Source organism: Marmota marmota, unplaced genomic scaffold (assembly GCF_001458135.2).
Source record: "Marmota marmota marmota unplaced genomic scaffold, marMar, whole genome shotgun sequence".
Taxonomy (NCBI): Eukaryota; Metazoa; Chordata; class Mammalia; order Rodentia; family Sciuridae; genus Marmota; species Marmota marmota.
This window is the reverse complement of record NW_025999930.1, coordinates 1551775-1566299: the sequence shown is the minus strand read 5'-3', so window position 1 is coordinate 1566299 and position 14525 is coordinate 1551775. Positions and strand designations below refer to the sequence as shown.

The 14525-nt window shown below is 38.3% G+C and overlaps 1 protein-coding gene across 2 annotated transcripts in view; it reads right to left on the bottom strand.

Moving 5' to 3' along the window:
- Positions 1 to 14525, bottom strand: part of Iars1 (isoleucyl-tRNA synthetase 1) — a 60412-nt gene that overhangs the window by 37173 nt on the left and 8714 nt on the right. For both annotated transcript variants that reach the window (XR_007346556.1, XM_015506282.2), the window contains exons 6-12: positions 13478 to 13560; positions 10780 to 10897; positions 7326 to 7473; positions 4993 to 5080; positions 4652 to 4712; positions 3534 to 3629; positions 522 to 644 (exon numbers count right to left, since the gene is read on the bottom strand). Coding sequence is in view for 1 of the 2 variants with exons in the window: in XM_015506282.2 (XP_015361768.1) it covers positions 522 to 644; positions 3534 to 3629; positions 4652 to 4712; positions 4993 to 5080; positions 7326 to 7473; positions 10780 to 10897; positions 13478 to 13560 (717 nt within the window). In the remaining variant the exon portion in view is untranslated. The remainder of the gene's footprint in view (positions 1 to 521; positions 645 to 3533; positions 3630 to 4651; positions 4713 to 4992; positions 5081 to 7325; positions 7474 to 10779; positions 10898 to 13477; positions 13561 to 14525) is intronic.

Genomic DNA, 14525 nt, shown 5'->3' with positions numbered 1-14525 from the left:
GGGGGGGGGGGGGGTGACACTGGGGATTAAACCCAGGGACACTTGACTACTGAGCTACAGTCTCAGCCCTTTTTATTTTTTAGAGACAAAGTCTAGCTACACTGCCCAGACTGGCCCCAAACACGTTACTCTCCACCTCACCCTCCCATGTTGCTGGGATCACAGGGCAAACCATCACGCCTGGCTCCATAACATTTAAGGAAGTTTTCAATTGGAAACCATTACCCCAAGGTCATAAAACTGCTTCATGAGACAGAGTTCTGTTTTTGACTCCTGCTCCTGAAACTAGAGCATGCTTCCTTTAAAGACATCATACCCATCTAGTACAGCTGGTAGTATCTGCCTGTTTGATTTGATGCTGAAACAACAAAAAACCCCACCAAGTTCCTAGATGAATTACAACATAAGCTATGTGAGTGATAAGTTGCATTGATTTCCTTACTTGAGGAGGAAAAAGGGGGGACTGATTGATGAAATATATATATAAGAGTAACATCCTTCTGGTCTTATGGACTACAAACCTTCACATACTGTCCCACAAAATGTGTTACTTCTTCTGTGAAGCAGCCTGAAGCATCCACAGGACAAATAGGGAGTGAGTCTTTCTGAATAATGTTGAAGTCCATGCAGACCCGATAGTCATCCTGGGAAAAGGGAATGGAAGAGCAAGAGGGAAGAAGAATAAAACAGTTGAATGTTCGAGGAAGGAGGAAAGCATGAAATGGTAGGTTTACAAACTTTTGAGTATTCTGATATATACACATAATCAGCTTCATCCTTTTAACTAAAGGTGATTCAAGGACCATTTAGGCTGATTAGATCATCCAGCTTAGTATTTCCAACAATTATTTCACAGACCTGCCACATATAGCAGGGTATTCACTGAGATGACAGAGGACATACATGAATGTTTAAAAACTCAGTCAAATTTGAATAATAACAGGGCTGGGGATGTGGCTCAAGTGGTAGCGTGCTCGCCCTAGCATGCATGAGGCACTGGGTTCGATTCTCAGCACCACATAAAAATAAAATAACGATACTGTGTCCACCTAAAACTAAAAAATAAATATTTAAAAAAAATTTTGATTTATAACAGCAGCATATATATAAATCTAAAAAAACAAAGGCATATACAGGTATAAAGCATAATCTACCGCACCACAAGATGCTTGATATACATCTGGGCATGCATCCTATCAAAGGATGCCAATAATAATCTAAAACCAAGGTATTCACTTTATAAATATATCACGGGGGCTGGGGAGGTGGCTCAAACAGGTAACGTGCTTGCCCGGTATGCGTGGGGTGCTGGGTTCCATCCTCAGCACCACATAAAAATAAAGATGTTGTGTCCACCGAAAACAAACAAACAAATAAATAAATAAATCACGGTGCCTCAGGAATAGCCTTGAAGAGTGTTAACCATTAGACCTGCATGTCGGCAATGCCGAGCACTTCATCACACTAGCTCATTTAGCCCTCATGACGATGCTGCAAGGAAGGCAGAAGGTGTACTAGGGTTTCACAAGTGCTTTCTTTGCACACAACAGTGATGACCCCCATGTTACACATAAGGGGGCTGACACACAAAGAAGTCAGCTGCAGGGGCTAGGGTTGTGGCTCAGTGGTAAAGTGTTTGCCTAGCATGTGTGAGGCACTGGGTTCGATTCTCAGCACCACATAAAAACAAATAAATAATTAAAGGTCCGTCAATAACTAATAAAAATAAATAAAAAAAACCCCACAAAAACCCCAAACAAGAAGTCAGCTGCAAAGTGGCAATAGTAAGAGTCAAATCCAAACAGCCCACTTCAGAGTCTACAGTGTCCACTAACATGTTATGCTGCTTAAATATGAAGTTACAGAGGCCGTTAGACTGAAACTACTCTGGTTTGACTATAAGACAAGCTAGAAAGCTAACATGCTTCTCCCTGGAACTGTGTTCACTTCTCACTGCGCTGTATTGCTTGGGTGGTGGGATGTGTGGGCAGACAGGAAATGCCCACGACACAAAAACTAGAAATATTAAGTGCAGTGCAAACAGCCCTCAGCCACTGCGATAAGGAAAAAGCAGCCCCCTGAATGGAGGTGGAACAGGTGATGTTCAACACAGTGATGTACTGTACTGCCAGGCAAAGACAAGGTAAGTTGAGGCCTCTTAGAAAATGTTTTCCAAGTGGGCTTAAAAAGTATAGTTTGCAGAACTGCATGGTAAAATTATAGTAGATATGTGAAGTATAACTATAGTTAGTAACAACTATTCACATTTGACAAGGACAATCTGAACTATGATTCAAAAACATGAAACTATCTTTATTTTTTGGTGCTGTGACTCAGCTACAGAAGTTGTATTTTTATTATGTACTATCAGTGGAGTAATCATTACCAGCGGACACAAAAAATTTTTTGACCTCATATGTGACCAGTTCCTACAACACTAATTGGTATCATTAAGACTACTCACATCAAATATGAATAATTATTAGGACTATTAAGGAAATGTTGATTTTATTGTATATAAATAACAATGGCATGGTGACTACATTAAAAAGAAATGTCCTTATCAGTCACAGATGCACCTGGAATTATTTAAAGAAAGACATGAGGCTGAGGATTTGCTTCAAAATCCTCTAGCCAAAATAAAAGAGGTATAAGGGAAAGAAGGGAGAACAAAATAAATTATTATAACAAAGTCCCAGAGTCTATAGGTGCCCTGTGGGCACTACTCTTGCAGTAGTGACCACAGGGACTCTCACTCTTACAGTATTAGGCACTGTGCTAAACTCCAGGGACATGATGACATTTAATCCTTCAGTTACCCCAATAGGCAACTACCATCCCTCATCTTACAGAGGAGAAAAGGAAATTCAGACAGGCTACAACACTTGCCCAGGATCTTCCCATCAACAGCAGGTCCACGATTCAAGGTTTACTCTAAAGCAACGTGCCTTTACAAATCTCTGTTATTTGTTTATATCTTTATATATAAATTACATTAAAGGGAATGTGTTGTTAGAAAAATTTTTATTCTAGGAAAAACATAAAAGGGAGCACCCTTCTATAGGGTTTAGGAAGATAAGGACAGATTCTTCCTCCTGATCCTATAGTATTTGGTTAAGAACAAGTAGAGGAAATGGAAGAGATCTTTATTTTGATGGTCCAAGTGTCTGCACATCTCTAAGTGCTGTTAAAACTTACAGAGCTTGTCAACTGCACACACACAAGACAGACATTTACTACATGTAAACCATGAAAGAATGAATAAAGACACAACAGGAATGGTGGCCTTTTGGAGCTTAAGTGTCTGGCCACAGACCAGGATTTTACCCATCATTTCCAGAAACCAGTTCACAATGAGTGGAAACTGCAGATGCAAGTTTAACATGCCATCTTGGGAGGAGTGAGCCAAAGAAGAGGCTGACTCCATAGTCCACACGAGAAGAGCCTAATGACACATAAAACTCAGCATCCCATGACAAGCAGCTATTGACATTTACTTCTCATAAGTAAGTTTGCAAGATTCTGCTACTCACAGCACCAAAGTAAGGGGCCTGATGTACAACCCCTGTGCCTTCTTCCTCCTTCACATAGTGGTCAACAAGCACAGTGAAAGCGCCATTCTCTTTACACTGCAAAAAAAGAAAGGTTGGCAGGCATCAGGGATGGAGAGAAAAACACTTCTGCATCAACAATGCTAAGAGCCTGAAAAACCCTTTAGCATGTGAAGTTATTTTCAGAAATAGAAAAAATAGGATTATTCAGGTTGGGAAGAAACCTGATGATGAAAGACATCATTTCTCTGGATAGTGGCTCACCATTTATTAATGATGGAATTATTTGAAGACTTACAGATAAAAATTTCTAATTTTTGTGGCCACATAACTGGGCTTCTTCATTATTTTCCCTTGCCTGAGCATGAACTAGCATATGGTCTCACTTCTGGTTTATTTCCATTCATTGCATGTGCTTTGCTTTCCTCTTCCTTTCAACCCAGCTCAAGCAATTCAGTCACAGAAGGAAATTTCAAAGAATATGGATAGGGGAATCAAGAGGCATAAGTTCCCTAGTACAGTATAAACAATACATAGACACATATACAAATCTAACAATGCATAAGGTGACTCCTTCTATGAGAGCATTATTTAAAAATTCCCACATAAACTGGGCATGGTGGCACAAACCTGTAATCCCAGGGACTCAGGATATTGAGGCAGGAAGATCAGAAGTTTGAGGCCAGCCTCAGCAACTTAGTGAGACCCTGTCTCAAAATAAAACGGGCTGGGAATGGATGTGGCTCAGTGGTGGTAGAGTGGTAGAGTGTCCCTGTGTTCAATAGCCAGTACCAAAAAACAAAACACCCTAAAAAACCCCAACCCCTGCCCCCGCTTTTTGTGGTTCTGAGGATTAAATCCAGGGCCTGTGCATGCCAAGTGACTACAATTGAGCTATACATCCCAGACATTCCCACACGAATTTAATGATTTAAACCAGAAGGCAACAATTTAATTTTGTTAATGCTAATTCAGATTGTGGGTTCAGGCACACTCACATGGACAATCCAACAATAAGAACTGCATCCACTCATCACTTCACCGCAGTAATCAAAGAAATAGATGTGGGGAGTCCCTGCCATGGTGTTCCCTATATTTACCTTCACAAAATAGTCGAACAGAGGCTTGTACTTCTTGCCTTTGAGAGAGACACCAGGAAATCTGGAAAAAGGAGAAATGCAAATTAAAGAAATGAGGCTGCAAGTCACACCAAGTCACCACTTTCACTGGTTTCCTGACCGTTAGTCATGAGAACAGAACATGTGCCCTGGACTTACTAGTACTTAGGACTCAACTTGAAAAGTACAGTGGTGGGTAATAAAGTTCATCTCTTTAAAACTAAAGTCAGACACACACACACACACACACACACACACACACACACACACACACACATATATATATATATATACACCTACATATCAACTATCTGAATAATTACCTTTCAAGGACCTCATAGTCACTCTCCATTTTATAGAGGGCTGACAATCTTGCTTCCATTAAAATGAGTAATTTTCCTCTGGCAACATCTATGAGAATGAGAAAAGGTAGACCTCAGTGAGATTCAGACAGACTGGCTTTGGAGACATGCATCAGGCCTATTTCTTTGCTGAAGAGCTCCTGTGCCACCAGCACCAGAGTGCTCAGGACTTGGCTGGGAGCACTGCACAGAACACTGCAGCACCCTGCTTTCCAGACCTGTGTCAGACAGACCCTAAAGGCATGTAGGCAGCTGGCTGTTATTTTACTTCTCACCCATATCCATTTGAAGAAAGTTGGTCTTATTTTCTCCTTCTATAGGTTAATACATGTGAATGTTTAAAAAATCAGAACATTAACAAAAATCAAATGGCTCACAAAGTAAAAGTTCCATACAATCTCACTCCCTCTCAGATATCCTCATTCAGGTGTCTCTCCATCCAGATTTTTTAATGCACATTCTACCTAAGAAATGTATATGTAAATGTATAAGGTTCTTCTTAAAAAAAAAAAAAAATATATATATATATATATTTTAGTTGTCGTTGAACATGATACCTTTATTCTATTTATTTATTTTTATGTGGTGCTGAGGATCAAACCCAGGGCCTTGCACGTGCTAGGCGAGCGCTCTACCGCTAAGCCACAACCTCAGCCCCTCTTTTTACTTTTTAAATATTATGAGGCAATACTCTAAACGGTTTTAAAACTTGTTTTCACATAATATTTTGTGAACATTTCTCCATATATTACCATACATACATCTTTCTAATTCTTTTTTTGCAGTGTTGGGATCAAACACAGGGCCTGTGTGCAGGAAGCCATCCATGAAATACATGAGGACCTTCTCTCAGCATGGAAGCCAGGAAGGGATAGGCATGGCATTGGGAAATTCCTGTGGTTATACTGCGGTGACAGACTGCCCAATGCATGTTACCCTCTGCTCTGCTAGAAATGTTCCTCAAAGTAGCATCTGAGATGGGTGTAACCCATTAGGAACTGAACAGACCACATTTCAAGAATGAGTAGTACTCTATTGTATGTAAATAACTGTATTTTGTTACTCAATTCATCTGTTGATAAGACACTTGGGATGCCTCCAACTTTTGGCTACTGTGAATATTCCTATGTGAAAATGGGCACATCAATATTTGTTCAAGTCCCGTTTCTCAATTCTTTGAGGTAAATACAAAAAAGAGAAAATTTTGAGCCAAGCATGGTGATGCATGCCTATAATCCCATTGACCCGTAAGAGACTAAGACAAGTGAATCACAAGTTTTAGGCCAGACTCAGCAGCTTAGTGAGGCCCAAAGCAACTTAGCAAGACTCCATGTTTCAAAAGAAAAAGGGCTAAGGATGTAGGTCAGTGGTAGAACATCCCTGGGTTCAATCCCTACTATCAGTACCCCAGCAAAGGTTTTCTTTTCTTTTCTTTTCTTTTTTTTTTTTGCTGTTTTAGGGATAGGACCCAATGGTGTTCTATCACAGAGCTACATCCTAGCCACCTACTCCCTTTTTATACTGAGAAAGAGTCTTTCACTAAGTTGCTGAGGCTAGCATTGAACTTGCAATTCTCCTGCCTCACCCTCCCAAGTAGCTGTGATTATTGGTGTGTATCACTGCATCTGGCTGGCAGTGGGTTTTTCTCTTCTTTGTTTCATTTCCCTTCTGTAAGCTATACAAATATGAAGGTACACTTACTAAGTAAATTCTTTTTTCATTTAAGTCTCTATGGAAGGACCTAGTTGAGCCTGTGATAACTCTCTACTAGGGAATATTTGAAAGGCACAAAATTCTCAAGTTCTAGTACTGATTTCTAAAAGTGAATGTGATGTCATGTTTTTGAATCTTAGAGTCTTAATCTGCCTTAAGGGCATGAAGAATAAAAGCAGCTTACAAACTGAAAATTATGACAAGATTTTACTTTCTACTTTTTAATATTTCAGAATAATTTAATCTTTTAGTGTTACTTTTCAATCAGAAATGAAAGAATCTTAAAGTCTACCTACCTTCCTGATTAAATAAAATTCTTTGATTGCTTTGGTACTGGGGATTGAACCCTGGGATGCTTTACCACTGAGCTAAGTGCCAGCCCTTTTCCTTTTTTTTCTCCCACCCCCTGAATTTTGAGATAGGATATTACTAAGTTCTTAGGGCCTTGCTAAATTGCTGAAGATGGCTCTGAACTTGCAATCCCAAATTGCTGGGACTACAGCAATGGTGTGTACCACCACGCCTGGGTAAATAAAATTATATTATCTATATTTGTCACAACTAACCAGGCACCCACTTACCTTTAATCTTCACATATTGCATATCTGGATTAACACAGAGAGCAAGATTACTAGGTAGAGTCCAAGGAGTAGTTGTCCAAGCAACTAAGGAGATACTTTCGTCTTCCTCCAAAGGGAAAGTTACAAATATTGAGGGATCTTGAACATCCTGAAACAAATTGAGGTAAAGTACTATTTTACAAACCCCTCAATAATAGTCATAAAATAAAAGGAAATAAATCCTAAATAGGACTAAAATAAATGAATTTTCAGAATAAAATGAGCTCTCAAAAAAACAAACAAACAAACAAACAAACAAACAAACAAACAAAAAAACCCGAGTTCAATTCCTGGAACACACCCCACAAAAAAACAAAAACAAAAACAAAACAACAACAAAACCCTGTTTACTGAGTGGTGTGCTGGTACATGCCTATAATCCCAGTGACTTGAGAGGCAGAGGCAGGAGGACTGAAAGTTTGAGGCCAGCCTAGCAATTTGCCCAGGACCTAAGTAACTTAGTGAGATCCTGTCCCAAAACTTAAAAATGGGGGGATCCAACATGGCGGCGAGAGGGGAGGCAGCGCTTTCAGTACCTCCTCAACAACGGGGTCAGAGAGACGCATGGATACGCTTAGATTCGACCTGCTGAGAAACTCCTAGAAAAATTCCACTAAAGAGAGACCGGCCGGGAATCGGTAGGATTTTTGGAGGTGACAGTTTGCACTAGACGAGTGAATCGCCGCCACGCAGCGCAGAGGTCCAGACCCGCCAGCCGCTGCCCGCGCGACTCGGCGACTGTCTGCACGCGGCCCCAGCGTCAGGGCGGATAGCCTCCGAGGNGAGAGGGGAGGGGGGATAGTAGAGGATAGGAAAGGTAGCAGAACACGACAGTCACTAGTATGGCAATATGTAAATCAATGGATGTGTAATTGATGTGATTCTGCAATCTGTATATGGGCTAAAAATGGGAGTTCATAACTCACTTGAAGCAAAATGTGAAAGATGATATATCAAGAACTATGTAATGTTTTGAACAACCAACAACAACAAAAAAAAAACTTAAAAATGGGCTGGGGATTTTGCTTAGAGGTAAACTATCTGTGGGTTAAGTTCCCAGCACTAAACAAAACAAAGCAACCATGCACCACATTTATAAAAAGAAAGTTCAAAGCCAAGAAATTTCACATAAAATTTTTAATACTTAGCTGGGCATGGTGGTATACGCCTATAATCCCAGTGGCTCAGGAGGCTGAGACAGGATGATCATAAATTCAAGACCAGCCTCAGCAATTTAGCAAGACCCTAATCAACTTAGTGAGACTATCTCAAAATAAAAACTAAAAAACAGACAGGCATGGTGGCGTACATCTGCAATCCCAGTGGCTTGGGAGACTGAAGCAGGAGAATAGATGGCAAGTTCAAAGCCAGCCTCGGCAACAGTAAGGTGCTAAGCAATTCAGTAAGACCCTGTCTCTATGAAAAGGAATAAAAGAATGGAGGCTTCACTGTTAGAATGATCTATTTCATAATAAGCCTATGAAGAGTTAAGTCAACAAAATAACTGTTTTAGAAAATAGTTATCTTGGGGCAGGGGTTGTGGCCCCGAGGTAGAGAACTTGACTAGCACATGTGAGGCACTGGGTTTGATCCTCAACACCACATAAGAATAAGTAAATAAAATAAAGGTATTTTGTCCACTACAATTAAAAAAAAATTTTAAAAAATACATAAGTTGGGTACAGTGGAGCATGCATGCAAACCCAGCAAGATCTAAATAGAAAATAATCCTGGAACCATTATGAAATAATTAGAAATGTGAACACTAGCTGGGCGCAGTGGGGCACACCTGTAATCCCAGCTACTTGGAGGCAGGAGGATTGTGAGTTCAAAGCCAGCCTCAGCAACAGTAAGGCGCTAAGCAACTTAGAGAGACCCTGTCTCTAAATAAAATACAAAATAGGGCTGGGGATGTGGTTCAGTGATTGAGTGTTCCCGAGTTCAATCCCTAGTATCCCCCCCAAAAAGAAATGTGAAAACTAAGTTATACATACACACATAAGTATATATAGGAAATATATGCTATGTATATCAGCAAATAATACACTTGAAAAGAGAATGCTAAAGATGATTGTTAAATGACTATGTTTAGGTGTGATAATGAATGTAATACGTATATATATGGATAGTGCAGGACTAGCCACATTCAATGGTTGTTAGGATGCCAGAAGGGCACATGGGAGTTAATCACTATTTATATCCCATTTCTATTTACTTTTTCATGTGCTTGAAATTCTCCATGTTAATGTGCACTTTTATTTGTTTTTTTTGCAGTGCTAGCGAGGGAACCTAGAGCCTCACATGTACATGTTAGGCAAGTGCTCTAACAGGTATATTCCCAGGCCCAAGTGTTTTTATTTATGTATTTGCTTGGTATTGGTGATTGAACTCTGGGTCACTCACCTGAATAACATGACCAGTCCCTTACATTTTTCATTCTGAGACAGAGTCTTGCTAAATTGCTGAGGCTGGGCTTGAACTTGCAATCCTCCTGCCTCAAACTCTGAGTTGCTCGGATTATAGGTGTGTGTGTGTGACAACACCCAGCCCATCTTTAAAAAGCAAAATATATTAAGATCTGGCAAAGCTCAGGCTTAGTATTCAGGTAGTATATTTTTCTCTATACTTTTATGTGCTTGAAATATTTTATTAAACAAACACAACACAACATGAGCACAATCACAAGAAGACAAAAAGGAATCATCACATTCATCTCATAAGGATTTGCAAAGATCAAATGGAATATGTGAAAGCATCCTCTAAGAGGATAAGGCCTTATAAAATTTGAATTTTATTAATATAATTTCCAAACCTGGCTCCTGAAACAAGACTTCCAAACAAGTTAATATCCATTAAAAACAGAGGATTAGATAAACTTGCAAAAATGAAAAAACTGCCTATGTTTCAGAAGATTCCCTGCCATTTACCATCTGTCTAGATGAGGTAAAGAAAATCAGAATGTCTCAACACCTCTGTCACACTAATGACAGGTAGAGACTCCATTTCATCAAAGAACAGGTCATAATACAATTCACCATCCCAAATTTTCTTCCCAACATCTAATGATGTACCAGGTCCCAGATACAGCACAAAGTCACCCAAAACAGTAACCATTAATTTTGAGTGGTGGGAAGTATGTCAGAGCTGGAATTATAAATGAAGAGAAGCATAAAAATATGCTCAAAGCAAGCAAAATCTATAAGACACCTCATAAATTCAATGTAAACAAAACCAAAAACTCATTTTAATCGTAAAAGAGGCTTCATTCAGCGACTGGTAACATCATCAGTACTCAGTAGTGACCAATGCCAAGACTGCCATTCCATGTTGGGGCTACCTGGGAGTACTTAATGATGTTTACAACCATTCCAGGTACATTACTTGGCACTGAAAGATATCTCACCATTTCACATACCTTATAATTCTGGTGGGATTCGAAGTTGGAAAGTGGAGTGTTACATGCAGTCGAGAAGGGCATGACTTTCACCCCTCTGTATACAAGGCCTTTGTCATAGAGTTGTTTAAAGACCCACCTGGCAAGTAAAGAGTTGGGAGTTTCATAATTACATATACAAATATCTATTTCCTCCAACGCAAATATTTATGAACACTTTCAGTTTCTCTCTGCCAAAGAAGTGAAAAAATGTCTCATTTGTGGACTAAGTAGTAAATTACATCAGATCTTATAAATAATTAGAAGACATTAAATAAACACTAAATATGCTACTCTCTATTGACATTTTTATGTTCATGACATAATGTGAAGACCATTCAGCACAATGAAGGGCCAATGATATAAATCTGTACCTATCAGCATACATACTAACATTTTTAGAAATGTTAAAAAAAAAAACAAACAAGACAATAATCATGGTTGGCACTTCAGAGCTGATCCTTGAGTTTTCTGGTCTACTATTTAAATCTCATAATAGTTTAACAAATGCAATTAAAAAATATATATATAAACTACTGGGATTAGGATCAGCTATTTCTTGTACATTTAAAAAAAATTTTTTAAATTATTTTTTAGTTGTAATTGGACACAATATCTTTATTTTTATGTGGTGCTGAGGATAAAACCAAGGGCCTTGCACGTGCTAGCCAAGTGCTCTACCGCTGAGCCACAACCCCAACCCCTTCTTGTACATTTTTAAAATATTTTTTTAAGTTGCTGATAGACCTTTATTTTTTATATTTATTTATTTAGATGTGGTGCTGAAAATTGAACCCAGTGTCTCACACATGTGAGGCAAATGCACTGCCACTGAGCCACAGCCCCAACCCCATATTTCTTGTACATTTAATCAAAACTTTTACTGAGCTTTTAAATGTGCTGTGTTAACCTAAGTACACCAGGCACTAATTGTAATGGTCACCCTAAGAGTTCTTCTCCCAGCTGGATAATAAAGGCACTGTTGGAAATCCATGCTTAATTATGCCTTTAAAAAAAAATTATATTCTAGTGGCTATGAACCTGGCACAGTAAATGAATTAAACTCATTTGTTAAAATAACATTTTAATGAAGAAAAGGTTTTTTAAAAAATGTTATTCCTGAGCTTTTAAAGCTTAAAAAAAGGTAAACTTTTAAAAAGTTTAGATTTGATGAAGTAACCATAATATTAGCTGTGCAAGCTCATGCAAATCACAATTACTTGCCTCTACCTCAAATAGGGGTCCTGAGTCTATCCATGGAACTCTCTGGGTCATATGGGAAAATTCATGGGGAATTACTTTATATAGTCAAAAGCAACAATTGAATCTAACTTACTACCACTATTAATGTTATTATCAAAGTTATCTCCTATCATTTCTAAATTCACCATTAGCTTACATGCCTTATTTATATACAAACAAATTCCTTAGGAGTATTTTTAAAATAATTTTTTTAGTATTTATGTTTTAGTTGTAGTTGAACACAATATCTTTATTTTATTTATTTATTTATTTTTTATGTGGTGCTGAGGATAGAACCCAGGGCCTCGCACGTGCTACGCGAGCATTTTACCACTCAGTAGCCCCTCCTTAGGAGTATTAACATTCTAAAATTTAAAATCTATTTTCCTCTTGTTCCAACCATTTATGTAAATTAAGAAGTAAGAAGAAAAGTAAGAAGAAAAGGAGTGGGTTTTAGAGCTATACTAATTAATATGAGTGCTATCTACATGTTGTTTTTAATTTAAATTAAAAAAATTTAAACATTTCAATTTGGCAAACTTAAAAATTCAGTTTCATGGCACTTCTTTTTGAGATGCTTGACCAACAACTGGTTGTCAGTTGCTCTAGGGAAATCCAGCTGCTCAATGACAGGAAGGTTCCTGTTCAAAGTCTAGCATTCCAGAGAATCTAAATGGCTTCCTTCTCTTGGGTATGTAAGTCTAGAGATATGTCCACAGGTGCATGTCAGAGTCAAAGGGATTGAAGAACTGTGGTAAAGCGCCTAGCTCCTCAAAGGCAAAGTACGTATGCCAAGCATGTACAACAGATACAGACTAAGAGAAATGTGAGTGGATAAGAAGGCAATTAAAGCTACAAGCAGCTACAAAGCAATTCAAAGAAACTGCGGTCTACAAAACATCTATGCAACTCACCTGTACTTTCATGTACAATTTAATGAAAGTAGGACTTCCTCAAGGCTGGATTATGTACCTTGGACATTTATAACCATGCTAAGGGTACCTGTTTGCCTTGTAATGATCTCATATTATTGTAGGAAGCCCAAGGCAAACCACCAATCAAGATTGGCATGGCTAATGATGGTCAAAAAAATTTCACTTGGAACCACTATGGAACAGTAACTTCACTACATAGTTTCTTTCAGCACTAAATTCAGGTACACATTCTCTTAGACTTAAAAAAAAAAAAAACAAAAAAAAAACCAAAAATAAAAAAAAAAAAACACTTTTGAAATGTTATTTTTCCTATATTTGGTATAAACTAATTTGAAAAAAAAATGTAAACTATAAATGTGAGGCCATTTACATTCTTTACTTAATGATGCAGAATTACTAATATATACAGAATTATGGATCTGAAGACAAACTAATTCAAACTAGCATATCTTCCCACTGACTAAGAGAATATTCATTGTATTTACAATTTTAAATAAACCTACCAGACAGATTCCATGAACTGTGGATACAGAGTTTTGTAGTCATTGTCAAAGTCAATCCATCGGCCAAGTCTGGTAACAGTAGACTAAAACGTATGGATATTAGAGCAGTATTAGACAATGATATTTGATATTGTACACCAATCTGTTGTTTACTTTTATTGTATCCATATATGATAATTTTTGGAAATCCAAACAATAAATGGTTCAAATAAATCTATATTTCAAACAACATACTATGTGAAGTTAAGAATTATACTATATACAGATGCTAAAATATCCATTTATAAAAGTCGACCGAAACTGCCATTTGGCAATAACCAGACATATAATTGTTGCTAGTAAATAATCAATACGTGCTCAAATTAATAAGTGAAAGTATCCCAAGAAAAAGAATATTTGGCTGGGCGCCGTGGTCCATGCCTATAATCCCGATGGTTCTGGACAGTGAGTTCAAAGCCAGCCAGCAACTTAGTGAGGCCCTAAGTAACTCAGCAAGATCCTATCTCCAAATAAAATACAAAAAAACAGCTGGGGATAGTTAAGCGCCCCTGAGTTCGATGCTGGGGGCACACACACACACACACACACACACACACACACACACAACAAAAAAAGAATATTTGAAAAGATCCTCCCAGCAAAAGAAAAACTGAAACTTTACAAAGGAGACAACCAACAGATGACATTTTAAATGAACAAAGTTATCATTAATGAGACATAGCAACAACACATGACATGCTGAGGAGGACATGACATCACCTCTGAAGCATTCCTGTCCAAAACCTGTAACCTAAATTAAATTTGTGAGGATAAAAGTAATATGGACTGGGTGTGGTGGTGCACACCTGTAATCCCAATTTATTAGGAGACAGAGGCAGGAGGACTGAAAGTTTGGAATCAGCCTCAGCAACTTAGTGAGACTGTCATAAAATACAAAATAAGTAAGTGCTGGGGACGTAGCACAGTGGTAAACCATCTCTGGGTTCAATCCCTACTATTACCTCCCATACCCCAGAAGCACCAATGTCACGAAAGACAAAGATTGACT